Genomic DNA, 17,584 nt, shown 5'->3' with positions numbered 1-17,584 from the left:
CTGAAAATATGAATAAAACTGACACATAAGTAAGTTGGCAGAGGTCAACATCACTGTGCAAAATACTATTCAACCACTTAATTATTCCATGCACACACTGTTCCTGTTCCTTCTATTTCTTACCAGAAGTGTGCAAGGAACTGTATAGCTGATTGCCTCCGTAACAGACAAATAGCTATCTTAATACTATTCAAACCTTAATCAAATAAAATTCCCAGACTCTTGCTTGTGATCCAGCACAACTACAGTATTCCATTATTGCTGGCATCATAGTTTTTGGAAAAGACCATCTCAAGCACTTGGAAAACAGAAATCAAATGAACAGTTACAGGATAGGAGTACCATCCTTGGAAACAGCACTTGTAAAAAATAGCTTGGAATCATAGTTGCTTACAAACTGAGTTTCAGTCAGCAGTATGATGTCCCTCCAAGAAAGGCAAACAGGATTATCCTACATTAGTCAGGCTCCCCCTCATTTCTGGGCACCTCATTTTGAATCCCAGTATATATATCTCTGTGCATCCAGCTTCGAAAGAAAGCTGAGTTAAACAGAAAGGTCATTATTTATTCATGCATTTATTTTATACAGATTGATACACTGCCCAACTCTCAAGACTCCAGGTGGCTTATCAGTTTGGAAGGAATATGTCTGGTGCCCCTCTAAGGATAAGTTGCTCCAAAGTGAAGAAGCACCTACAGATGATTGCCTTTGAGTCATTGCTTATGGACCTTTTAGCTGTGCAGGATCTAGAACAGTGTTTCTCAACCTTGGCAACTTTAAGACCTGTGAACTTCAACTTCCAGGCTGGTGAATTCTGGGAGTCAAAGTCCACAGGTCTTAAAGTTGCCAAGGTTGAGAAACATTGATCTAAAGCAACTCGGCCAGACTATACTGGCTGGGTAATGGCATCAGGAAGAGACAGTCCTCACAGTAACTGGAACTATATGGGTCAAAACCAGCACTTTGAATTGGGTTTGGAAGCTAACTGGTTACCAATGCAGATGCCAGAAAATTGGTGTTACATTACAACAGTGGCTCTCACCTACTAACATCCTGGCTGCCTCATTTTGTACACACTGCAGATTCTGTGTTGTCTTTAAAGGCAGACCGACGAAGAGTGTGTTACGAGAGTTGGGGTGGATGGTAATGATGATATGAGTTTTTGCTCTCAGTCTTTGCTTCATGGTTCGGAAATGGGCCTTTAGTCGAGAATCATTCTGTTAATAGGTTGAAAACAGAACTTCCTGCCATTATGTGAACACAGAGACCCCCACCCCCGTAGATCCTTTCTAAAAACCCCTGGGAAGAAATTCATCAGACTTGAATAATATCAAGTCTATTCATCAGACTTGAATAATGTTAAGTTTCCTTGACATAAAAAAAATAAAAAATAAAAACCTGGTGAAGTCTTGCAGAAGCGACTCACCATAGCCCTAGGGTTTTAAATATTTCAGGCACTGAAAAGTCTGCAGGAGTTCAAAATAGTAACTTTAATTGGCATGCCATTCAACACTATTGCTTGTAATACTATGTTCTTATTTATTTGACCACATTTACCCAGACTGACTGACAGCTGCTAAAAAATGAAACACCACCCATGCTGTTAGGGCCCAGGATTTGTCAAGGGTTGATTATTACTGTCCACTACTCCAGCTGCTAAAGTAACAACGTAGTTTGAAGCAAAATAATCCTTCAAATGCCTTAGTTTCTCAGGTATGATAGGGCATGTCCATTCATTTCCTGAGATGTTATATTATTTGCAAAAGAAACTCTTTCCAACAGAAGAGAATAAAGGTAGTTCAGGATTGAACTGTGGAGTCCTTGGTGCTCTCTGAGCTTGGCTGTTTCCTTGCAGATGTTTCATTACCTGATTAGGTAACATCATTAGTGCACTGATGATGTTACTTAGTCGGGTAATGAAACGACTGCAAGCAAACAACCAAGCTCAGAGAGCACCAAGGGCTCCACAAACAAGTTTTTGTAAAATTATAGGGCCAACCGATCCTTTAAAAACAGTCTCACTTGGAATTTGAATATGGACCTTTAGTATGGTGTAATGGTTAAAATTAAGGAGCAGGGAGACCCAGGTTCTAGTCTACTCTCAGCCATGGAAACTCCCTGGAGGGCTCTGAGCCAATTCTCTCTCTTTGTCAAAGAGGCAGTGTGATGTAGTGGGTAAGGTGTTGGACTAGAAGCAAGAAGGCCCAGGTTCTTTTTTCCCCTGAGATACAGAAGCACCCTGGGACCCAATAGACCACTCTGGTGAAGGTGTTGGACTGGCACTGGAAAGACCAGATTCATCCACAGCCATGGAAGGTCCCAGTAGACTTTGAGCCAGGACATCTTTCTCAGCCCAACCTACTTCACCGGGTTCTCTCATTGTGGGAAAAAATAGGAGGAAGAAGTACCTTGAGCTCCTGAATGACGAAGGAAGCAAATCTAACAAATAAATAAAGATCCATAATTGTGGGATATGCAAGAATCAGACATGCTGGTTTTCCTCTTCCAGTATCTTTTCCAAGTCAGATGTGAAAGAGCCTACATTCCCCAAAGATCTAGAACCTGCAGGAATGTACAGTCCTGAGTTGAGGTCCCATAATAAATAGAGACCCTGGAACTCTCAAAAAACGTTCAATATTTGGTGACTACAGCTTCAGTTGGTGATCAGAAAATGGGAATGAATCCTCAAAGACATTTCATTTCAGTGTTGTCTGATCACCAGGCAACAAGTGATGTGCAACAGTATGTTGTTCATTCGATTCATAGGTGAACTAGTGCATTTATTTTATAAGGCACCAAAATCTTACTTTTTTCAAACTATGAAAAAATCAGCAGAGTCGGCAGTATTATTGCATAAGTAATATTGCAGGTGTGAACATTCTAGTCTGGTTTGTACCGCTCATTTTTCTTTCATGCACTTGGAATATTTTCAGTACAGCTAACCTTACAAACAGTCCATATCTATGTTAGTCTCAAAACAATTTCTATGGATGTACTGCACCAAATAGTGGTCAGAAATATTGTGCATGACTCCAGTGTCCACTGAAGATCATGTCAAGGTATTTGCCCTCAATTCAGTTATATACTGTAGATATAGTATTGTTTCCCTAAGTTGGTACCTTTGGATTATCTCAAGCCTTCTTTCAAAATCATCTAACAGGTAGGGCCAAACAAAGGTGTAAGAAACCATCTTGCTTCCTTCAAAATCCTGTTTATGTTCACTGATGAAATTCTTCTTTTTGCTATTGTTCTTTCATATTTTGTTCCAATGCTCATATCAACGTTCAAGAGCTTTCCTTCTTTCTGTTTTGCACTTCTCAAAATTCCAAAATATTAACACTCTAACCTTGCATTATGCAATTGGGAACGCTCATCATGATCACCCTCCCACACGTCACAAAATTGTTTAAATCACATGATCTTTCTGTAGATATCCCCATGTTTATCATTGACATCTATAAGAGAAAAGCTTCACTACTTTTCTCCTGCTGAACAAGAAGGAAAAACTGAGCTCCCAACTAATTAATTAATTAAATAAATAAATAAAAAGCTGACCATGGACATCTCTTAAAAAAGTGAAAAAAAGTTTCCTCCATCTACATCCCATCTAAATTTCCATGTCCACTCTGTACAATTCATATTTCTATAATTATCTTGCTTTTTTGCTTGCTATTTCTTTAATTATCTTGCATCAATGTCAAACGCCACAGCAATACTATCAATCTTAAATCACATTTTATAGCTATGTGCAAATGAAGCATGTTGATCTGATTAAAGTTTTTATAGAAACTTTGCTATTAGTTTATATGCCTACGCTGTATTTTAAAAAAGCAAGTTGCGTTATTGGAAAGAGAAAATAATTTCCAGCTTTAAAAAAAAAAAAAAAAAAGACTGTAAAAATTTCAGTCAAACTCTAAATAATTGGGGCTGCAGTCCTACATCCCGGGACATACTGCTGCCAGAATGTAGACATGGCAACTTCCACAGCAAACTGTGATGTCAAAATTATGTCTGTCATGATGTCATCACACAAGGGACTCAACCTATTACTTGCATCACAACCTCTGACACAAGTATGTAAATCCAATCCTTTGTGCCATGACATCGTGGTCCTGCATAAATGCTTGGGTGTAGATGTAACTTAAGTGGGACATGATTTTCCTTCCTACATTGGGAAAGAACTCATAAAAGAGAGGAAAATAGAGAATCTCCAGAAGAAGAAAATATCTTCTCGGGGTTGAACTGTGGAGTCCTTGGTGTTCTCTGAGCTTGGTTGTTTTCTTGCAGATGTTTCATTACCCAACTAGGTAACATCTTCAGTGCTAGAAGGGAGTGGGGCAAACACAACGCTCACTAGCACTGAAGATATTACCTAGCCAGGTAATGAAATGTCTGCAAGAAAACAACCAAGCTCAGAGAATAGCAAGGACTCCACCAGAACCTCCAAAACTACAACAGCCTCTGAGAGAGAAAGAGATCAGAAACAAAGTAGTAGTTTTTGTCTCAGTGGGAGATGTTTGGTAGAATTCAAAGTATTAAAGTTGAGAGCCACAGCTATAGGCCATCAGCTTTAGATCTTTCTCCTTCAAGGCCGGAAACAGAGCTTTCAACCCCAGAGGGGGAAATCCAAAGCCCCATCACTGTTCCCACCTCTCTTCTTCCCTCCAGGGGCTCAACCACACAGCACCCTTGACCTGGCTTGGATGACTTGCTTACATTTTGCCAAGGACATGTCTTCACAATGGTGCCACCAACTCATAATTAGCCTGTTGAGGAGCAGACTGAAGCCAATCCAAGGGGTTCCAGCTAGGCTCTCATTGGCCTGCTGCTCATTGGCCTTCTCATCCAGCCACAGGCCGCCACGGCCATTTTTGCTTGGGCTGCTGGAAAGTGCAGAATCTCACCCAGCCATTCTTTCCTTTGTGTGTGTTATGTGTGTGCAGTCTGTTCAGTAGAGTACCTTTGGAAGGTCTCAGCTGCGCTTCAGTTGTTCTATGTAATAGAGGAAAGTGCTCTGTGTTCAATTTCACCAAATTAGGGCTGAGTGACATTGACCAGGCAGTGCCTTCCTTATTAACTCAAAAAGGGAGAAGAAGCTGAAATTGAGCAGACTGGACTATGGAAGAAATCACTTCTGTGTGCTGCCAGCTGCACTGATGGGACTCAATGCCGATAAGGGCAGGCTGTAGGAACAGGACTTTGTCAAGATTGGAGCAAATCACACTGGCATACCTATGTGGTTAAGCCCCATGTCTGGCTCTTCACAACATCAGGAAATTCAGTGGGAATGAGTGCTCGGGACATCCGATATACAACTAAAAAAACAGTTAGTTATTGGAACGTATTCATTAAAATATAAATTGGAATTCCAAAGCCTGTCTAATACAAATATTTTTGCATGGTAAAAGCTCCTGCTGAATTAGCCTCAGATAGTTTCAGGAGAGAGAGAGGAATCAAGCAACAATTCCCATGGATTATATTAATTTAGCTTTGGACGATATCAATCACTTCCCAATCACTTCCTAAATAAAGAGATCATTAGTATCCCAACTCTCCAAGTACTGAATGATCCTACATGGGGACAACATTTTAAGAAGATGGACAGACACAGGAAATTACGTGTGCAATGGACTAGCAAAATATCAGAACATCCAGGAATTAACCATGCTATATGTTATATGTCTACACATTAATATCTTCATGCATGTCGGGGTGGGCAATATTATCTCCAGATGTGGCTGATAAGGAAGGAAGGTGGAAAGGGCAACTCAAGAACATCTGGAGAGCCATATATTGTCTCACTTAATGGTTAAATTAAGATGTGGGTGTGGAGGCCCTATGGACTGCCCTAACAGTCTGATCTGACTGAAAGAGCAATTTTCTCCGTCCTCACTGCAGGACAGAAAATGCATGAATTGATCTTAAGTGTGGAGGGCTGCATACATCATACATGAAGCATAGATTCAGTTTTTTTTCTAGATTAAAGAATCATAAACCTTTCTAACAACCAGCTGCACTGTGACCTCCTTCTACTGTTATGCAAAAATTACCCATAATAGTATTTCTAACCTTGCAATCAGTCTCTTCTGAACGTTCATGGTCAGAATGTTCTCCAAGACATTTTATATACCACCTAATTACATCTGGATTAGGATTAATACTCAAAGAAATTCTGTTTTGTTCCTTTTTTTTTTTTGCAAAGCTTTCCCCCTGGGGGTCAACCAAACACAGAGATAATACACATGCAGAAAGTCTGGTTCACACTGGAATCTATTTATTTGCATAATTAAAAGTGTAACCCACTATTAAAAGAACCATTCCCAGTGGAGCAGTTTAAGAAGCAAACAGCTATTCCAGATATAACAGAAAAGAAGCTACACCAAACACATGGCTTCTTTGCAATATGCATGGTTTATTTTGTTAAATTTATTTATTTCTCAGGCTTATAGGCTGCTTCAGATGTATCTGGCTCTACTGATTTCTTAACCACCCTCTGAAGAACCTGGTTTTGTTCACGGTCACCTAAAGGTTATAAACCACAGAATGCAAATCTTTCAAGAAATTCTGCTAGGAAGTCACTAGGAACGTTTTGTGATTGTTTCTCAGGCAACATAACTTTAAACACTCTCTTTTCACAGGGCATTTTAATAGGTTTATTTTGAGCCTTTTTTTTTTTTTTTTTGGTCTTCTCCAAAGGGAGTAAAATGAAAATCTTAGTCTTAAATGAGTTAGGGTTAGAGTTTGATTATCTTTATTTTCCAAAATGTTACTTACATCATTCAGGTCTTCTTTTGCATTATAGTAGACAATATCATTCGTCTGTATAGGAAAGGAAAAAAAGAAGAAGTAGGGTGAATCTTTAAAAATTAACAGTCAAAAGAAATAGTGAAATTGTTCCTGAACTTGCACTGAATCACAGCTTTTCATTTCTCAGCAGAGATTCCCTTTAAATGGTAGCCACTTATATATGAATATACATGAAAACCAATTTCTTTCTGCTCACGTGGCCTCAGCACATATTATGAGCTTCTCAACAATGGCTATCACAATATGCTGTGCTATAGTTTAAGGGGAAAATGAACATTATCAGCAACAAATTGAAAAGTGCAGCAAGAAGAGGTAAGTGTGGTATGATTAGGAAACAAGCAGCAATGAGACTCTCTGGTTCATGTTGATGCCAAAAGCATCGATTAGCAGTCAATAAGTCATTCCATTCAAAATCATGCTGCAGCAATTGAATGCACCATTTAAAGGGCAATTCTGAAACGTCAACACAGATAAAACTCCATAGGGCTTAGGAGGCTGATTGACATAAATCGATATATTTACCTGGGAACAAGTTCCATTCAACCCAATAGGTAGAAAATACTTTATTACAGGCAAAGACCAGCCAGAAAGTATGCTTATAAAAACTAATAAAAAGCAGTTCGTTCTGTTTAAAACATAAAGGCCAAATAATAAGAATAAATCAGTAAATAGCTTATTGCAACTCGTATACTGACTGCAATAAACAAAATGCAGAAGGAGAACATGCATGCATGCCTACAAAACATACAGAGAGAGAAAGAGATGTACAGAAATGCCATTGTAAAGTTTAAGTTGTGAGCGGCTAAAAGTTGAATAGTGTGCTGATGCTATATTGTCTAAACCTGCTATCACACAAAATCCTTGCTCCATTTTATGTCATGGAATTATTTTTGTCTGATAGCAGTAGGTAAACATTAAATTGTTCTGTTGTGACCTGAAAAATGCAAAGCAGCTAGGTAACATATGCAGTGCAGTGATCTCTATAAAAAGCACAATATAATCAGACATAAGCAATGGTTTCTGATCTTCACAGCCAAATGCCTTCCTTGTGGGTGATGCTTTGAAAACTATGCTGAAATCCTGCCAGTGAAACCACATCAGATCTAATTTTCATAAATCCCATCCTGAGTTTGGGAAGAAGGAAAGAAGGGAAAAGGGTGGCAGATCCTTTGAGGACGAACATCATGCTGAAATTCAGGTTTACTTCTGAATAAACATATAGCATTGCACAGCTTGCTCTTCTTGTTTGCTTTTCTGCACTACATAATCACGCAGATCCTACTGGTCCACTTCTTTAGAGTAGAAATAGATTAGTCCATTGCCTAGGAAATTTATCTTTTAAATGCCACTCTGATTCTATCTTAGCTAAATCTTCTGGCAACAGCAACCCTAGTGGAAGTAAGTTAGTTTATTGTTGTAACCACGGGTCATAACATATAGCATACCATAAAATGCAATAAAGTAATAGTAGAATAGTAAAACTGAAATGAAATAATAAAAAGGGTATGTAAGAAGGGTAAAACAAGATAAAGCCAGAGCTACAACTAAGAATTTAAGTAACTTACTTTCTAAGTTTAAATGACAGTAGAACAAAGTAGCAACCTGGTTGCTAATAGTTGGAAACACATCTGCAAGAAGATAGTTCAATTGTTCAAGGCTTGAGCCCTTGAGTTCACCTACCATCAATAATTTGGCCCTGATCTCATTGTAAATGGAGCAATGGAGAACATAATGTCCCCCACTTGAAAAACGCAAGGACAGAGACATTGTTTGATGAGATGTTAAAGCCCTTCTCAGTGAAGCACTGCTAATATTAACCACGTACTTCTATGTTTTTTTATAGTGATGGTACCAAGATGAAATTTTGAATAATTGTACTGCAGTGTCATCTTTATTGCCATCCCTTTCAAAAATCCTATCTCTAATATTTTCTCTGTTCCAAGAGCTAAGTTCTCCCAAAGATGGTAGAGTATAAATTTGTAGGAAGGGAGCAACCTTAGTGTTTCCCAAACCAGACATAAAGCTTTTGTCCAGGTCCATTGCAAACCATGATGGACACTTTTACTGTATTTTTGATTTTCATCTCTGGACCTCAGAAACTACTTGTTTAGATCAAGTCTGCTGCATATTCAATATGCCTTACAACTCTTAATGCCCAGGACTGAACTGAGATTTGTTCTTATTCTTTCCTTCCTCAGTCTCCTTGGCTGGTCATGCATTACCCACCCAATATCTCAATATGGTTTCTCTTCTTCATCTCCCCAGGATTTTGTCATCCTTCCAATACGATGCAATTGGAGCAATACAAGGTGATCTGATTGCAAGGATCCCTCTGAACTGGGGACACAATTCAATGACACTCTCTTCACCCCTTCTCCCCTCCCCAATTCATTTTATACAGATGACTAAAAGTTTGCTTTAAAAAATCATAGTTTTTGGTGTGGCATGGTTGTCCTCCAGAATGACAAATTGAGGCCAGATGGTTTTGAATTAGGACAGGTGGGTTACAACTCAATTACCTTAATCTGCCACATGACTTGGACTTTGTCCAAATCCTATGCACAGTATATATAATAATGTTCATTAAAAATAAGTAATATAATTGAACTCAAACTAAGCATGAATAATGAATCTGGTTTTGGAAGAAATACTCTAGCTATCTATTTCTGATTACTTTAATGAGTTTGGGATAGGCTGACTAATTTTTTTAAGGCTGTAGACTAATGAAAAATCATTATAGCTTAAAATCTATGTAAAGCATTGAAAGCAATCCATGCTGCTAATAGTAAAGATGCAATCCATTAAAATAGATATAAACAAATCACTGATATAATTTCCTAACTTAAACTAATAGCGAATTACTATGGTGAGTATATAGAAGTTTCAAATAGCATTAATTTGCCATGCTTCAAATCTCATTTGTAAATATTACTTGCAGTAGGAATAATAGTTTGCGTAGTTTAAAAGAAAAGTATGATACTTTATACAATGTAAATACATATAAACCTAATTCAGTGCCTGTTTCTACCTAACGCTCCTGTTTTGTTTTACTTTCTCATCACTATTCACTTTATACCAATTAGAGGTTGATAAACCTGAGCTTACTGTTTGCCAATACAAGTGAGGACAATCTTACTGCTACTAGAACCTCAAGCTAATTAGCAGTACATTGATCTCTTTTGGCAACCTGGTGGGTCAAACTCAAAAAAGCAATTTACAACTTGGCAGGTGGCTTGCAGAAGGAATGATAGCAATAAAGTTTTTATTTCTTTTTAACCATGCTGTGTTGGACACTATTCGTGTAAAACAAAGATCCAAGATGGCAACCGCCAGCAAATGTCAGGCGTGGCCACTGCACTAAGGGGGAAGATTGTAGGTTTGACCCCTCTCTCCCCAGGATTTTTGCCACCTCCTAGGGTGAACTGGGTGTGGAGGAGACCTTGGAGGGGTTCTCCCCCTCGGATGGGTCACCTCAGGCACAACCCCTGGGACGGAGCAGCGGAGCGTGGTGGAGAATGAGGCGGAGAGCAGCAACACTGGGCGAGCAGCAAGCAGCAGGCCTGGGTGAGCTCTGGTGCAGTTTCAGTGTGGGGCGGCAGGCCCCATCGATCCCCAGAGCAGGGAGTGGGTGGCAATCCTCAACAAGCCCTGGGTTGGTGTGGTGGGCCGCGGGGAGTGATGGTGCATTGTGGAGGGCCCACTGAGTTTCGGAGCAGCACGGAGAGTCCTGACAGGCCCCAGCGCAGTGGCGACCTGCGGTGAGCCTCAAGACAACATGGCCCTTGTGGGGTGCAGCGAGCTGCAGTGAGTCCAGATGAACCCCGGTGCAGTGTGGCAAGCTCCAGCGACCCGCAGCGCAACGCAATGAACTCTGGTGGGACCCGGCACAGCATTTCCAGCCCCAGGCCCAGTTGGCCCAGCAGTACAATGGACTCTAGGCCTAGCAGGCTCAGCAGGACCTAGCAAGCCCAGTACAGTGCAGTGAACCCCAGCAGGTCCCGATGTGGAGTGGTTGTCCGACTGTGGAGAAAGATCCCTCAGTTTTGGAGGAACAGTTGGGCAGCGGGGGGGAGGGGGAGAGCGGACAGCATATTAATTAACAACTCTTGTTTTCAAGAGGGGCAAACTGGGGTTTCAGTATCTAGCCACCCCTACTTAATTCCACCCAGCACCAGTGGAGAGCCGTAGGGTCCCTCCAGTGTGAATCTGGGACTCCTTCTTGGTAGAGGGAGTCTGGGAGCATATAAGGATGTGAGGATCTACCTCCTGGGTGAGAGACAGGAGGTATGAGTGAGTACATGGGATGCCCGTCCTGCTGACCAGCGAGAGAGGTCATGCAGGGGGGCAGAGTGTGATTGCAGTGTGAGGTTTGGTGGAGGGTGGGCCCCAGCCGGTACCAAGAGCATGAGCTGGTGCGCGGGCGGGATCTTCCCTCACCTGGGAGTGTCTGGTTTTGACTGTGGATGTCTGACTGGATGGAGGGAGCTTTATCCTGGATCAGGGACCCTGAAGGCCCAGGATTGGAGGTATTTGGGCCTGGACCCCCAGGGCCTATATGGTAGGCTACACTATTGAGGTGGTGATGGGTAGGGGACAATATGGTGGGAGCTGGAGGGCAGGCCATCTTCGGGGCAGACACCCCCAGTCTGTGTTACCGGTGGTGTGTTCCAGCCCTCCTGGCTCATTCCCAGGCCCTGGTCAGCAGGTTCATAGGGGCCCTGGCCTCTGGCTGCTGCTGCTTAATGCCAGTTCAGTTAAAAACAAGGCCCTCCTCATACTGGACTTAATCACCAAGGAGGGGGCGGACCTGGCATATATTACCAAGACCTGGCTGGGGCCCGGGGGGGTGCCCCTATTGGAAATGTGCCCAGCTGGGTTCTTGGTGTGGCACCAGCCGAGATGCCAGGGCAGGGGAGGAGGGGTGGCTGTTGTGATCCAGGAAGCTCTAGTGGCCTTCAGGGGCATTGCTCCACAAGTTTCTGGCTGTGAGACACTGTTTATTAGGTTGGGCGCCTGTAAACAGTTGGAAGTTCTGCTATTGTACCAGCCTCCCTGCTGCATGGCAGCCTCCCTGCCTAAGCTGCTGGAGGCCATCTCGGGGCTTGTGGTGGAGTTCCCCAGGCTTATGGTTCTGGGGGACTTCAACTTGCCATTCCTGGGATGGACCTCGGAGGCGGCTTGGGAGTTCATGGCTACCATGGCTGCCATGGGCCTGTCTCAAATTGTGTGGGACCCAACCCAAGACAGTGGCCATGTGCCAGATTTGGTTTTCTTGTCGGAGCAATGGCAAAGTGATCTGAGGGGAGATTTACAGCTTTCCCTGCTGTCATGGTCAGATCACGTCCTGGTGATCCTTAGTTTCTCCTATACCACCCCCCTCTGCAGGGAGGCCAGACCCATGCGATTGGTCCACTCCTGGCGCCTGATGGACCCGTCAGGGTTTCAGAAGGAGCTGGATATTCCCACGGATCTGCTGCATGGTCCAGTGGAGGCCTTGGCTGCTGCCTGGAATAGGGAGGCAGCTGGGGCCTTGGACAGGATTGCACCTATGCGACCTCTCTTGCCACATCGGCCCCAACACTCCCCATGGTTTACGGAGGAGTTGAGGATCCTGAAGAGGGTCAAGAGACGTCTAGAGCACCACTGGAGGAAGATGGAAGATGAGGAGATAAGAGGTGACAGCTGATGTCTGAATGCCTTGTAATTAATTTTAAGAGATGGCCTAGTTACCTCTATTTTCATTTTTAATTAATGTTTTTACATTAAACAGGAAAAAGGTATTATATCCCCTTTCCAGATTGCCAGTCATGTTAGAACTGACTTTCAAACTGGTGCCAAGATTATCAGGATAAAAAAATGCAGTAAGGTCACTGAAAATAAAAATCCTGAGGGTACCCAATAAAGCAGTTTGTCATGGTTTAAAAGGAAGATGAAAACCACAGGAATCCTGTCAAACTGTAAGCATCCCCTTTCTCTTTTGCACACAACCCTAAACCACAATTTAGCCACCACTGCAAAATTTCTGCATGTCAGATGAAAAGACATCCCAATGATAAAATGTACATCTGGAATCCAGTGCTTAGTAATATTATTTATTTATCTTAGTACAAGACATAGGTACCAAAAAAAAAAAAAACAACCAGCTGGAAATCTATTCCAGTGATTACATTTGTGATGCAGAAAAAATATGCTGGTAGAACATAACTATCAAGATTAGTTGTATTAATAGCCTTATTCTCTTTAATCAAATGTTTTAAATTGATGACCATTGCCACATCTTTGTAGAGGGAATAGGGAATGGCTTTGAAGGACAGGAGGAAGAGCTGCTCCCGAGTTAGCAGTCAGATAAGAGGGGCCTGAGCCCCAGCCAAAAAAGTAATTTGAGAAAATGTCTCAGATAAGCCTGTCCCTCATTCCCACGAAGATAAAGAGAGGGAGGGAGGGGAAAGCACATTCAGACTTGCAAGATTCTGTTCCTATAGCTGTTATAATAAAAGTAGTCCTGACCTATATGGCACTGATTTCTTAGTCTGGCCACCTTGTAGGGCTAACAATCTGATGGGAAGGAATGGCAAATGTTAACTTTGCAAAACAAACAAACAAAAAACATTATTTTGTCTGTTGTATCTTGAATTCTCACCATTACTCTTCACTGCATGAGCCCAGGAATTGATATTGTGAGGAAAAGGGGTGAATGTGAAAAATATCCCCTTCTACTTCTTCCATAACATAAATTTCTGTTGTCAATCCATTGCCATAGAGACAGAAAGCACACATTTCCAGCCACTTTTGTATAGCAATTCATCAGAAGACTGAAATGTTCTATACAGTCCAATTTCTTGTCTACTCTCATGACCTTATCAAATAAGATCAAACAACAAACAAATGTAAAATTGGAAACTGCATGTTGAATAAATATTGCTCTTATTGCTATTCTTGAATGTTGAGAGTCATCTCCTACATAGCGTTAACCTAAGTGGGATGAGAATGACGCTTTGTCATTAGAGTTTGCTAATTGCACCAAAGTCTCTCATTTTTCAGAAACTGGTCCTCAGGAATTGGTCTCACCGACTAAGATGGAATAGCTCATAAAAGAGTACTAATATAATTTTCTGAAAAGCCTTGTAAATAAATGACAGGATGAGATGACAGAGTCTACAAATATTTGGAGGGGAAATATGGAAGTCAAATGGAAGCCCATTAAGACTTCCCATGCTTTCTATTTAATTAAAGCTTCATTCGGTTCTCTCCCAAGCACGTCCACTCACTTTTAATCCACACGAACACAATCCCCTGCATATTTATCTCCACATCTTGTGGAAAAGTCAAATGCAAGTTGTAAGAGGGTTATAATAATCTCACTTCCATAGGGGATCCTATTCACCATAGATCAAGGTTTAGATAATGCACTGCCCGCTCAAATGTGCAGTGTTCTTTCAGTTGCTATCCACTAGCTTCTGCTTTCTCAGTCCACTGAACAAGATTTCTTAGGAAAAGAATGGAGTTACTAGAATTTCAACCACTGAATTATTTCCCACCAATGAGCAATATATCCCTAATATGCATCAGAGCAGAATCCTTCTCACTTTCTTTTTCACTGACTTTCTGTGCTCGAGCAAATTGACAGGATCCATCACTGATAACAAAAGAGCTTGCAGGTGGCTGTTTATAAAATTATTTCCTGAATTCTTCTCAATCTGAGAACTGGTCATTATGTAGCCCTGAAACCACCATAATATAGTATTCTACAAACTCAGTTGGATTTATTTGTAAATTAAGCCAGCCTTTCATACCATATCATTTAATACCCCTAAATAAACTTCTGGAAAATCTCTACCATTACACTTTTTCTGAATTTCAGTTTCAAATTAAAAAGACAATCATGGATACTTTAGCAATAACATTTCCGTACCCTCCCATCTTCTAAGAACAGCAGAATTTGCACTGTGTAAAGTAGGTTCATTTTTGCTCGATTTTAATTTCATGCCCCTCCTGAAAAAAAAATTAAATTAAATTGGAAACAAAATCTATTAATGCATCTTTGGCAAACAGTCCAGGAAGCTGTGAATGCTACATGAAACAACTGCATGAAAAAATATGGAGATAAACTGCTTTGAGTCTTCAGGATGCTTCCCCATATTTGCTCCTCTTCAAAAAAAGAGGTTTTGAGAAAATGCAATGGGATTTATTATTCTCCTTTGATTACCAAGCCACACAATCATACCTACAGTCTGCTTTTGAAAACCCCTCACTTTATCTTTAATTCTGTAATTATTGAAAAACATTATAAAATTAAAAAACAATACTGTTACTATTTCCAGAGTATGATCTCTAATACACCAGGCAATACTGTTAACCACAACTCATTAACAACAACTCAGTTAATGACAATTTGTTCAGAGACCGTTCGAAGTTAGGACGGTGCTGAGCAAGTAGTACTTATGACTGGTCCTCAAAGTTGTGGCCGTTGCAGTACCCCGCAGTCATATGATTGTGATTCAGGCACTTGGCAAATGTCTAGCACTTACAACGGTTGCAGCATCCCATGATCATGTGATTGCAATTTACAAACTTCCCTGCCAGCTTCCCACAAGCAAATTCAATGGGAAGGCAGCAGATAAAGTCACAAGTCACTCCTGCTTCTGTCACTCTTTCTCCTGAAGAGCTGCACTATGAGTACAAGATCCCACTTGATTCCACTGTCACAAAAGCATCCCAGAAAATTTGCAGAGAATCATTACTCAATCCACCCATATTTTCATAGAGAAATAATGAAGGAAAGTGGAAATACATTACAGCAAAAACAGGAAGCTCCTTTAATGTCACCAGACAATACTCAACTTGTTGATCCTTTGGGTCACCTGGGCTGCTCACAAATGCTGTCATTTGACAGGTTTTAGCTATCTGAATGATTCTTCATTTCCTCTTGCCTCAGCTCTGCCTTAAACATCAGTAAATACAGGGCTGAAATGAAGCACGGGGAATCATTTTCTCAGGAAAAACAAAAGAGAAAGGCAGATATGGGAAGCAAAGATGCTGTCTCTTGTCCCAAACTTCCCAAGGGATAGGAACATGAAGAGGGGAAGAAATGGTGAACTGAAGATGGCTCCACCAAGAGCAGAGCTAATGACCACAGCAGAATGAAGAGCTGGCGAGAGGACTGGCTCTTCAGGACTCCTCTCCAGACAAGGAGAGGACTTGGGATCACCCACAAGTGCTCCAGACAGTTGCTTTTCACAAGGACACTGCAAGTCAATGTCTCTGATGGGTTTAGAGCTCTGGGAGACAATGGAATGCCATCTTCACCCAAACTGCAGTCGGCACCTTTATGGACACAGGGCTCACATACTGCCTTTTCTAATCCTTTTAGAAATTGCTTATTAACTGTTTTTCAGGTATTAGGAACCTTTGGAATGACAAAATTTTTATAGCACTACATGAGTCTCCTTCAATCCTTCACAAAAGAAATTTTAAATACAGGTTTAAGTACTTAAAAAAATCTTTTTTGGGGATAAACAGTAAAAGGGTAATTAGAACATTGATTTTGGAAAGTTACAAATGGACTAAGGGTCCAGAAAGATTTGAAATAAGATTCTGAAATTAATTATAAGAATCTTTCCCATGGGAAAATGCTGTTGCTTTGAATTCTTCAAAAACAAAACAAAACAAAACAAAACATGAGAGGATGGGACTTTGAAGGTTGAACACTAGAGGAAACTAGAAGGAACTAAAGATTACAATTAAAGGAGAAGAACACTGAAATTGGACTTACTAATACAGAATGGAGCAAAATATTTTAACATTGGACATATTGAAAGATATTTGTGAACAATAGACCCATAAGTTAATTTTAAGACTGTCTGCCATTATAGACACACTGTGTTTAAAAGATATTATGGTTATGGAAAGGAACAAGTTTCACCAGACAAGACTGAGAGTGATTTGAAAGTGAATTTAAAAATGACAGGTTATAAGAATGAGATGGAAAAAGGTATTATACTGGATATACAAATGAAACCAGCTGATGTCTTAATAATTAAAAGTGATACACAAATAACACATCAAAAGAGTGACCTGGATAATTTTCCTATACAAAATTGCTAAAATTTTGAAGAATTTTGTGAAAAGGGACAAAGAAAAAAATGAAAAGAAATCAAGTTCTAGGACATTATTTGAAGGGATTAAAGATCAAGTTTGTTAGAAGTAAAAAGAAGGAATATAAAGTTGATTTATTTGATTAAGGTTAAAATAGATATGTTGTTATCTCTGGTAACCCTTAATGGGCTTCTGCTGATCAGGACTGAAGTGATGAGGTTTTAATCAGGACTGGAATGATGAGGTTTTAAATGATGCTAGCTGGGGAATTCTGGGAGTTGAAGTCCACCTATCTTAAAGTGGCCAAGGTTGAGGAACATTGCTATAGAGCATTCGGAAACCTTTCATTCTGGACAGGTTCATTTTGTGCTCTGGTTCAGTGCCTGGGAGAAAAACCAGGATCTCAGAACCTTACAGAAGGTCAGTATGATTTGGGCCATCGAAGCTCAGGGGGAAATTATGTTTCCCAAGGCAGGCACTGAGAGATTCCTTCTTTCCTCTCTTTTTGGGTTGTTTAGCTTGTTTCTGTGTTGCTATGGCTGTCTTTCTTATGAATTAAAAATCAAATGCTAATAAAAACAAGTTAACCACCATACTGTAACAAAAATGTGTTACTAGATCAGATTAAGACTAAGAGTTCAATAGATTAAGATTAAGAATCCAACAGTCTTTCCAAGGATC

The 17,584-nt window shown here is 40.6% G+C and overlaps 2 protein-coding genes across 5 annotated transcripts in view; one reads left to right on the top strand and one right to left on the bottom strand.

Annotated features, from left to right (window-relative positions):
- CACNA2D1 (calcium voltage-gated channel auxiliary subunit alpha2delta 1) overlaps positions 1-17,584 on the bottom strand; it is a 408,632-nt gene that overhangs the window by 166,082 nt on the left and 224,966 nt on the right. For all 4 annotated transcript variants that reach the window (XR_015795109.1, XM_088134901.1, XM_088134900.1 and 1 more), the window contains one exon: positions 6,776-6,820. Coding sequence is in view for 3 of the 4 variants with exons in the window: in XM_088134901.1 (XP_087991027.1) it covers positions 6,776-6,820 (45 nt within the window). In the remaining variant the exon portion in view is untranslated. The remainder of the gene's footprint in view (positions 1-6,775; positions 6,821-17,584) is intronic.
- LOC148216594 (uncharacterized) lies at positions 11,364-12,494 on the top strand. Its single transcript, XM_088134994.1, has one exon. It carries the CDS (start codon positions 11,364-11,366, stop codon positions 12,492-12,494), a length of 1,131 nt encoding a protein of 376 aa, XP_087991120.1.

The sequence above is a fragment of the Python bivittatus genome, unplaced genomic scaffold (genome assembly GCF_059951505.1).
Source record: "Python bivittatus isolate LINGU-HERP-01145 unplaced genomic scaffold, Pbiv_v1 ctg000120_np1212, whole genome shotgun sequence".
Lineage (NCBI taxonomy): Eukaryota > Metazoa > Chordata > Lepidosauria > Squamata > Pythonidae > Python > Python bivittatus.
This window is presented reverse-complemented; position numbering and strand designations above follow the sequence as displayed.

Coding starts and splice junctions, on each gene's coding strand:
- LOC148216594 (XM_088134994.1), top strand. CDS start 11,364: ATGGTAGGCTACACTATTGAGGTGGTGATGGGTAGGGGACAATATGGT.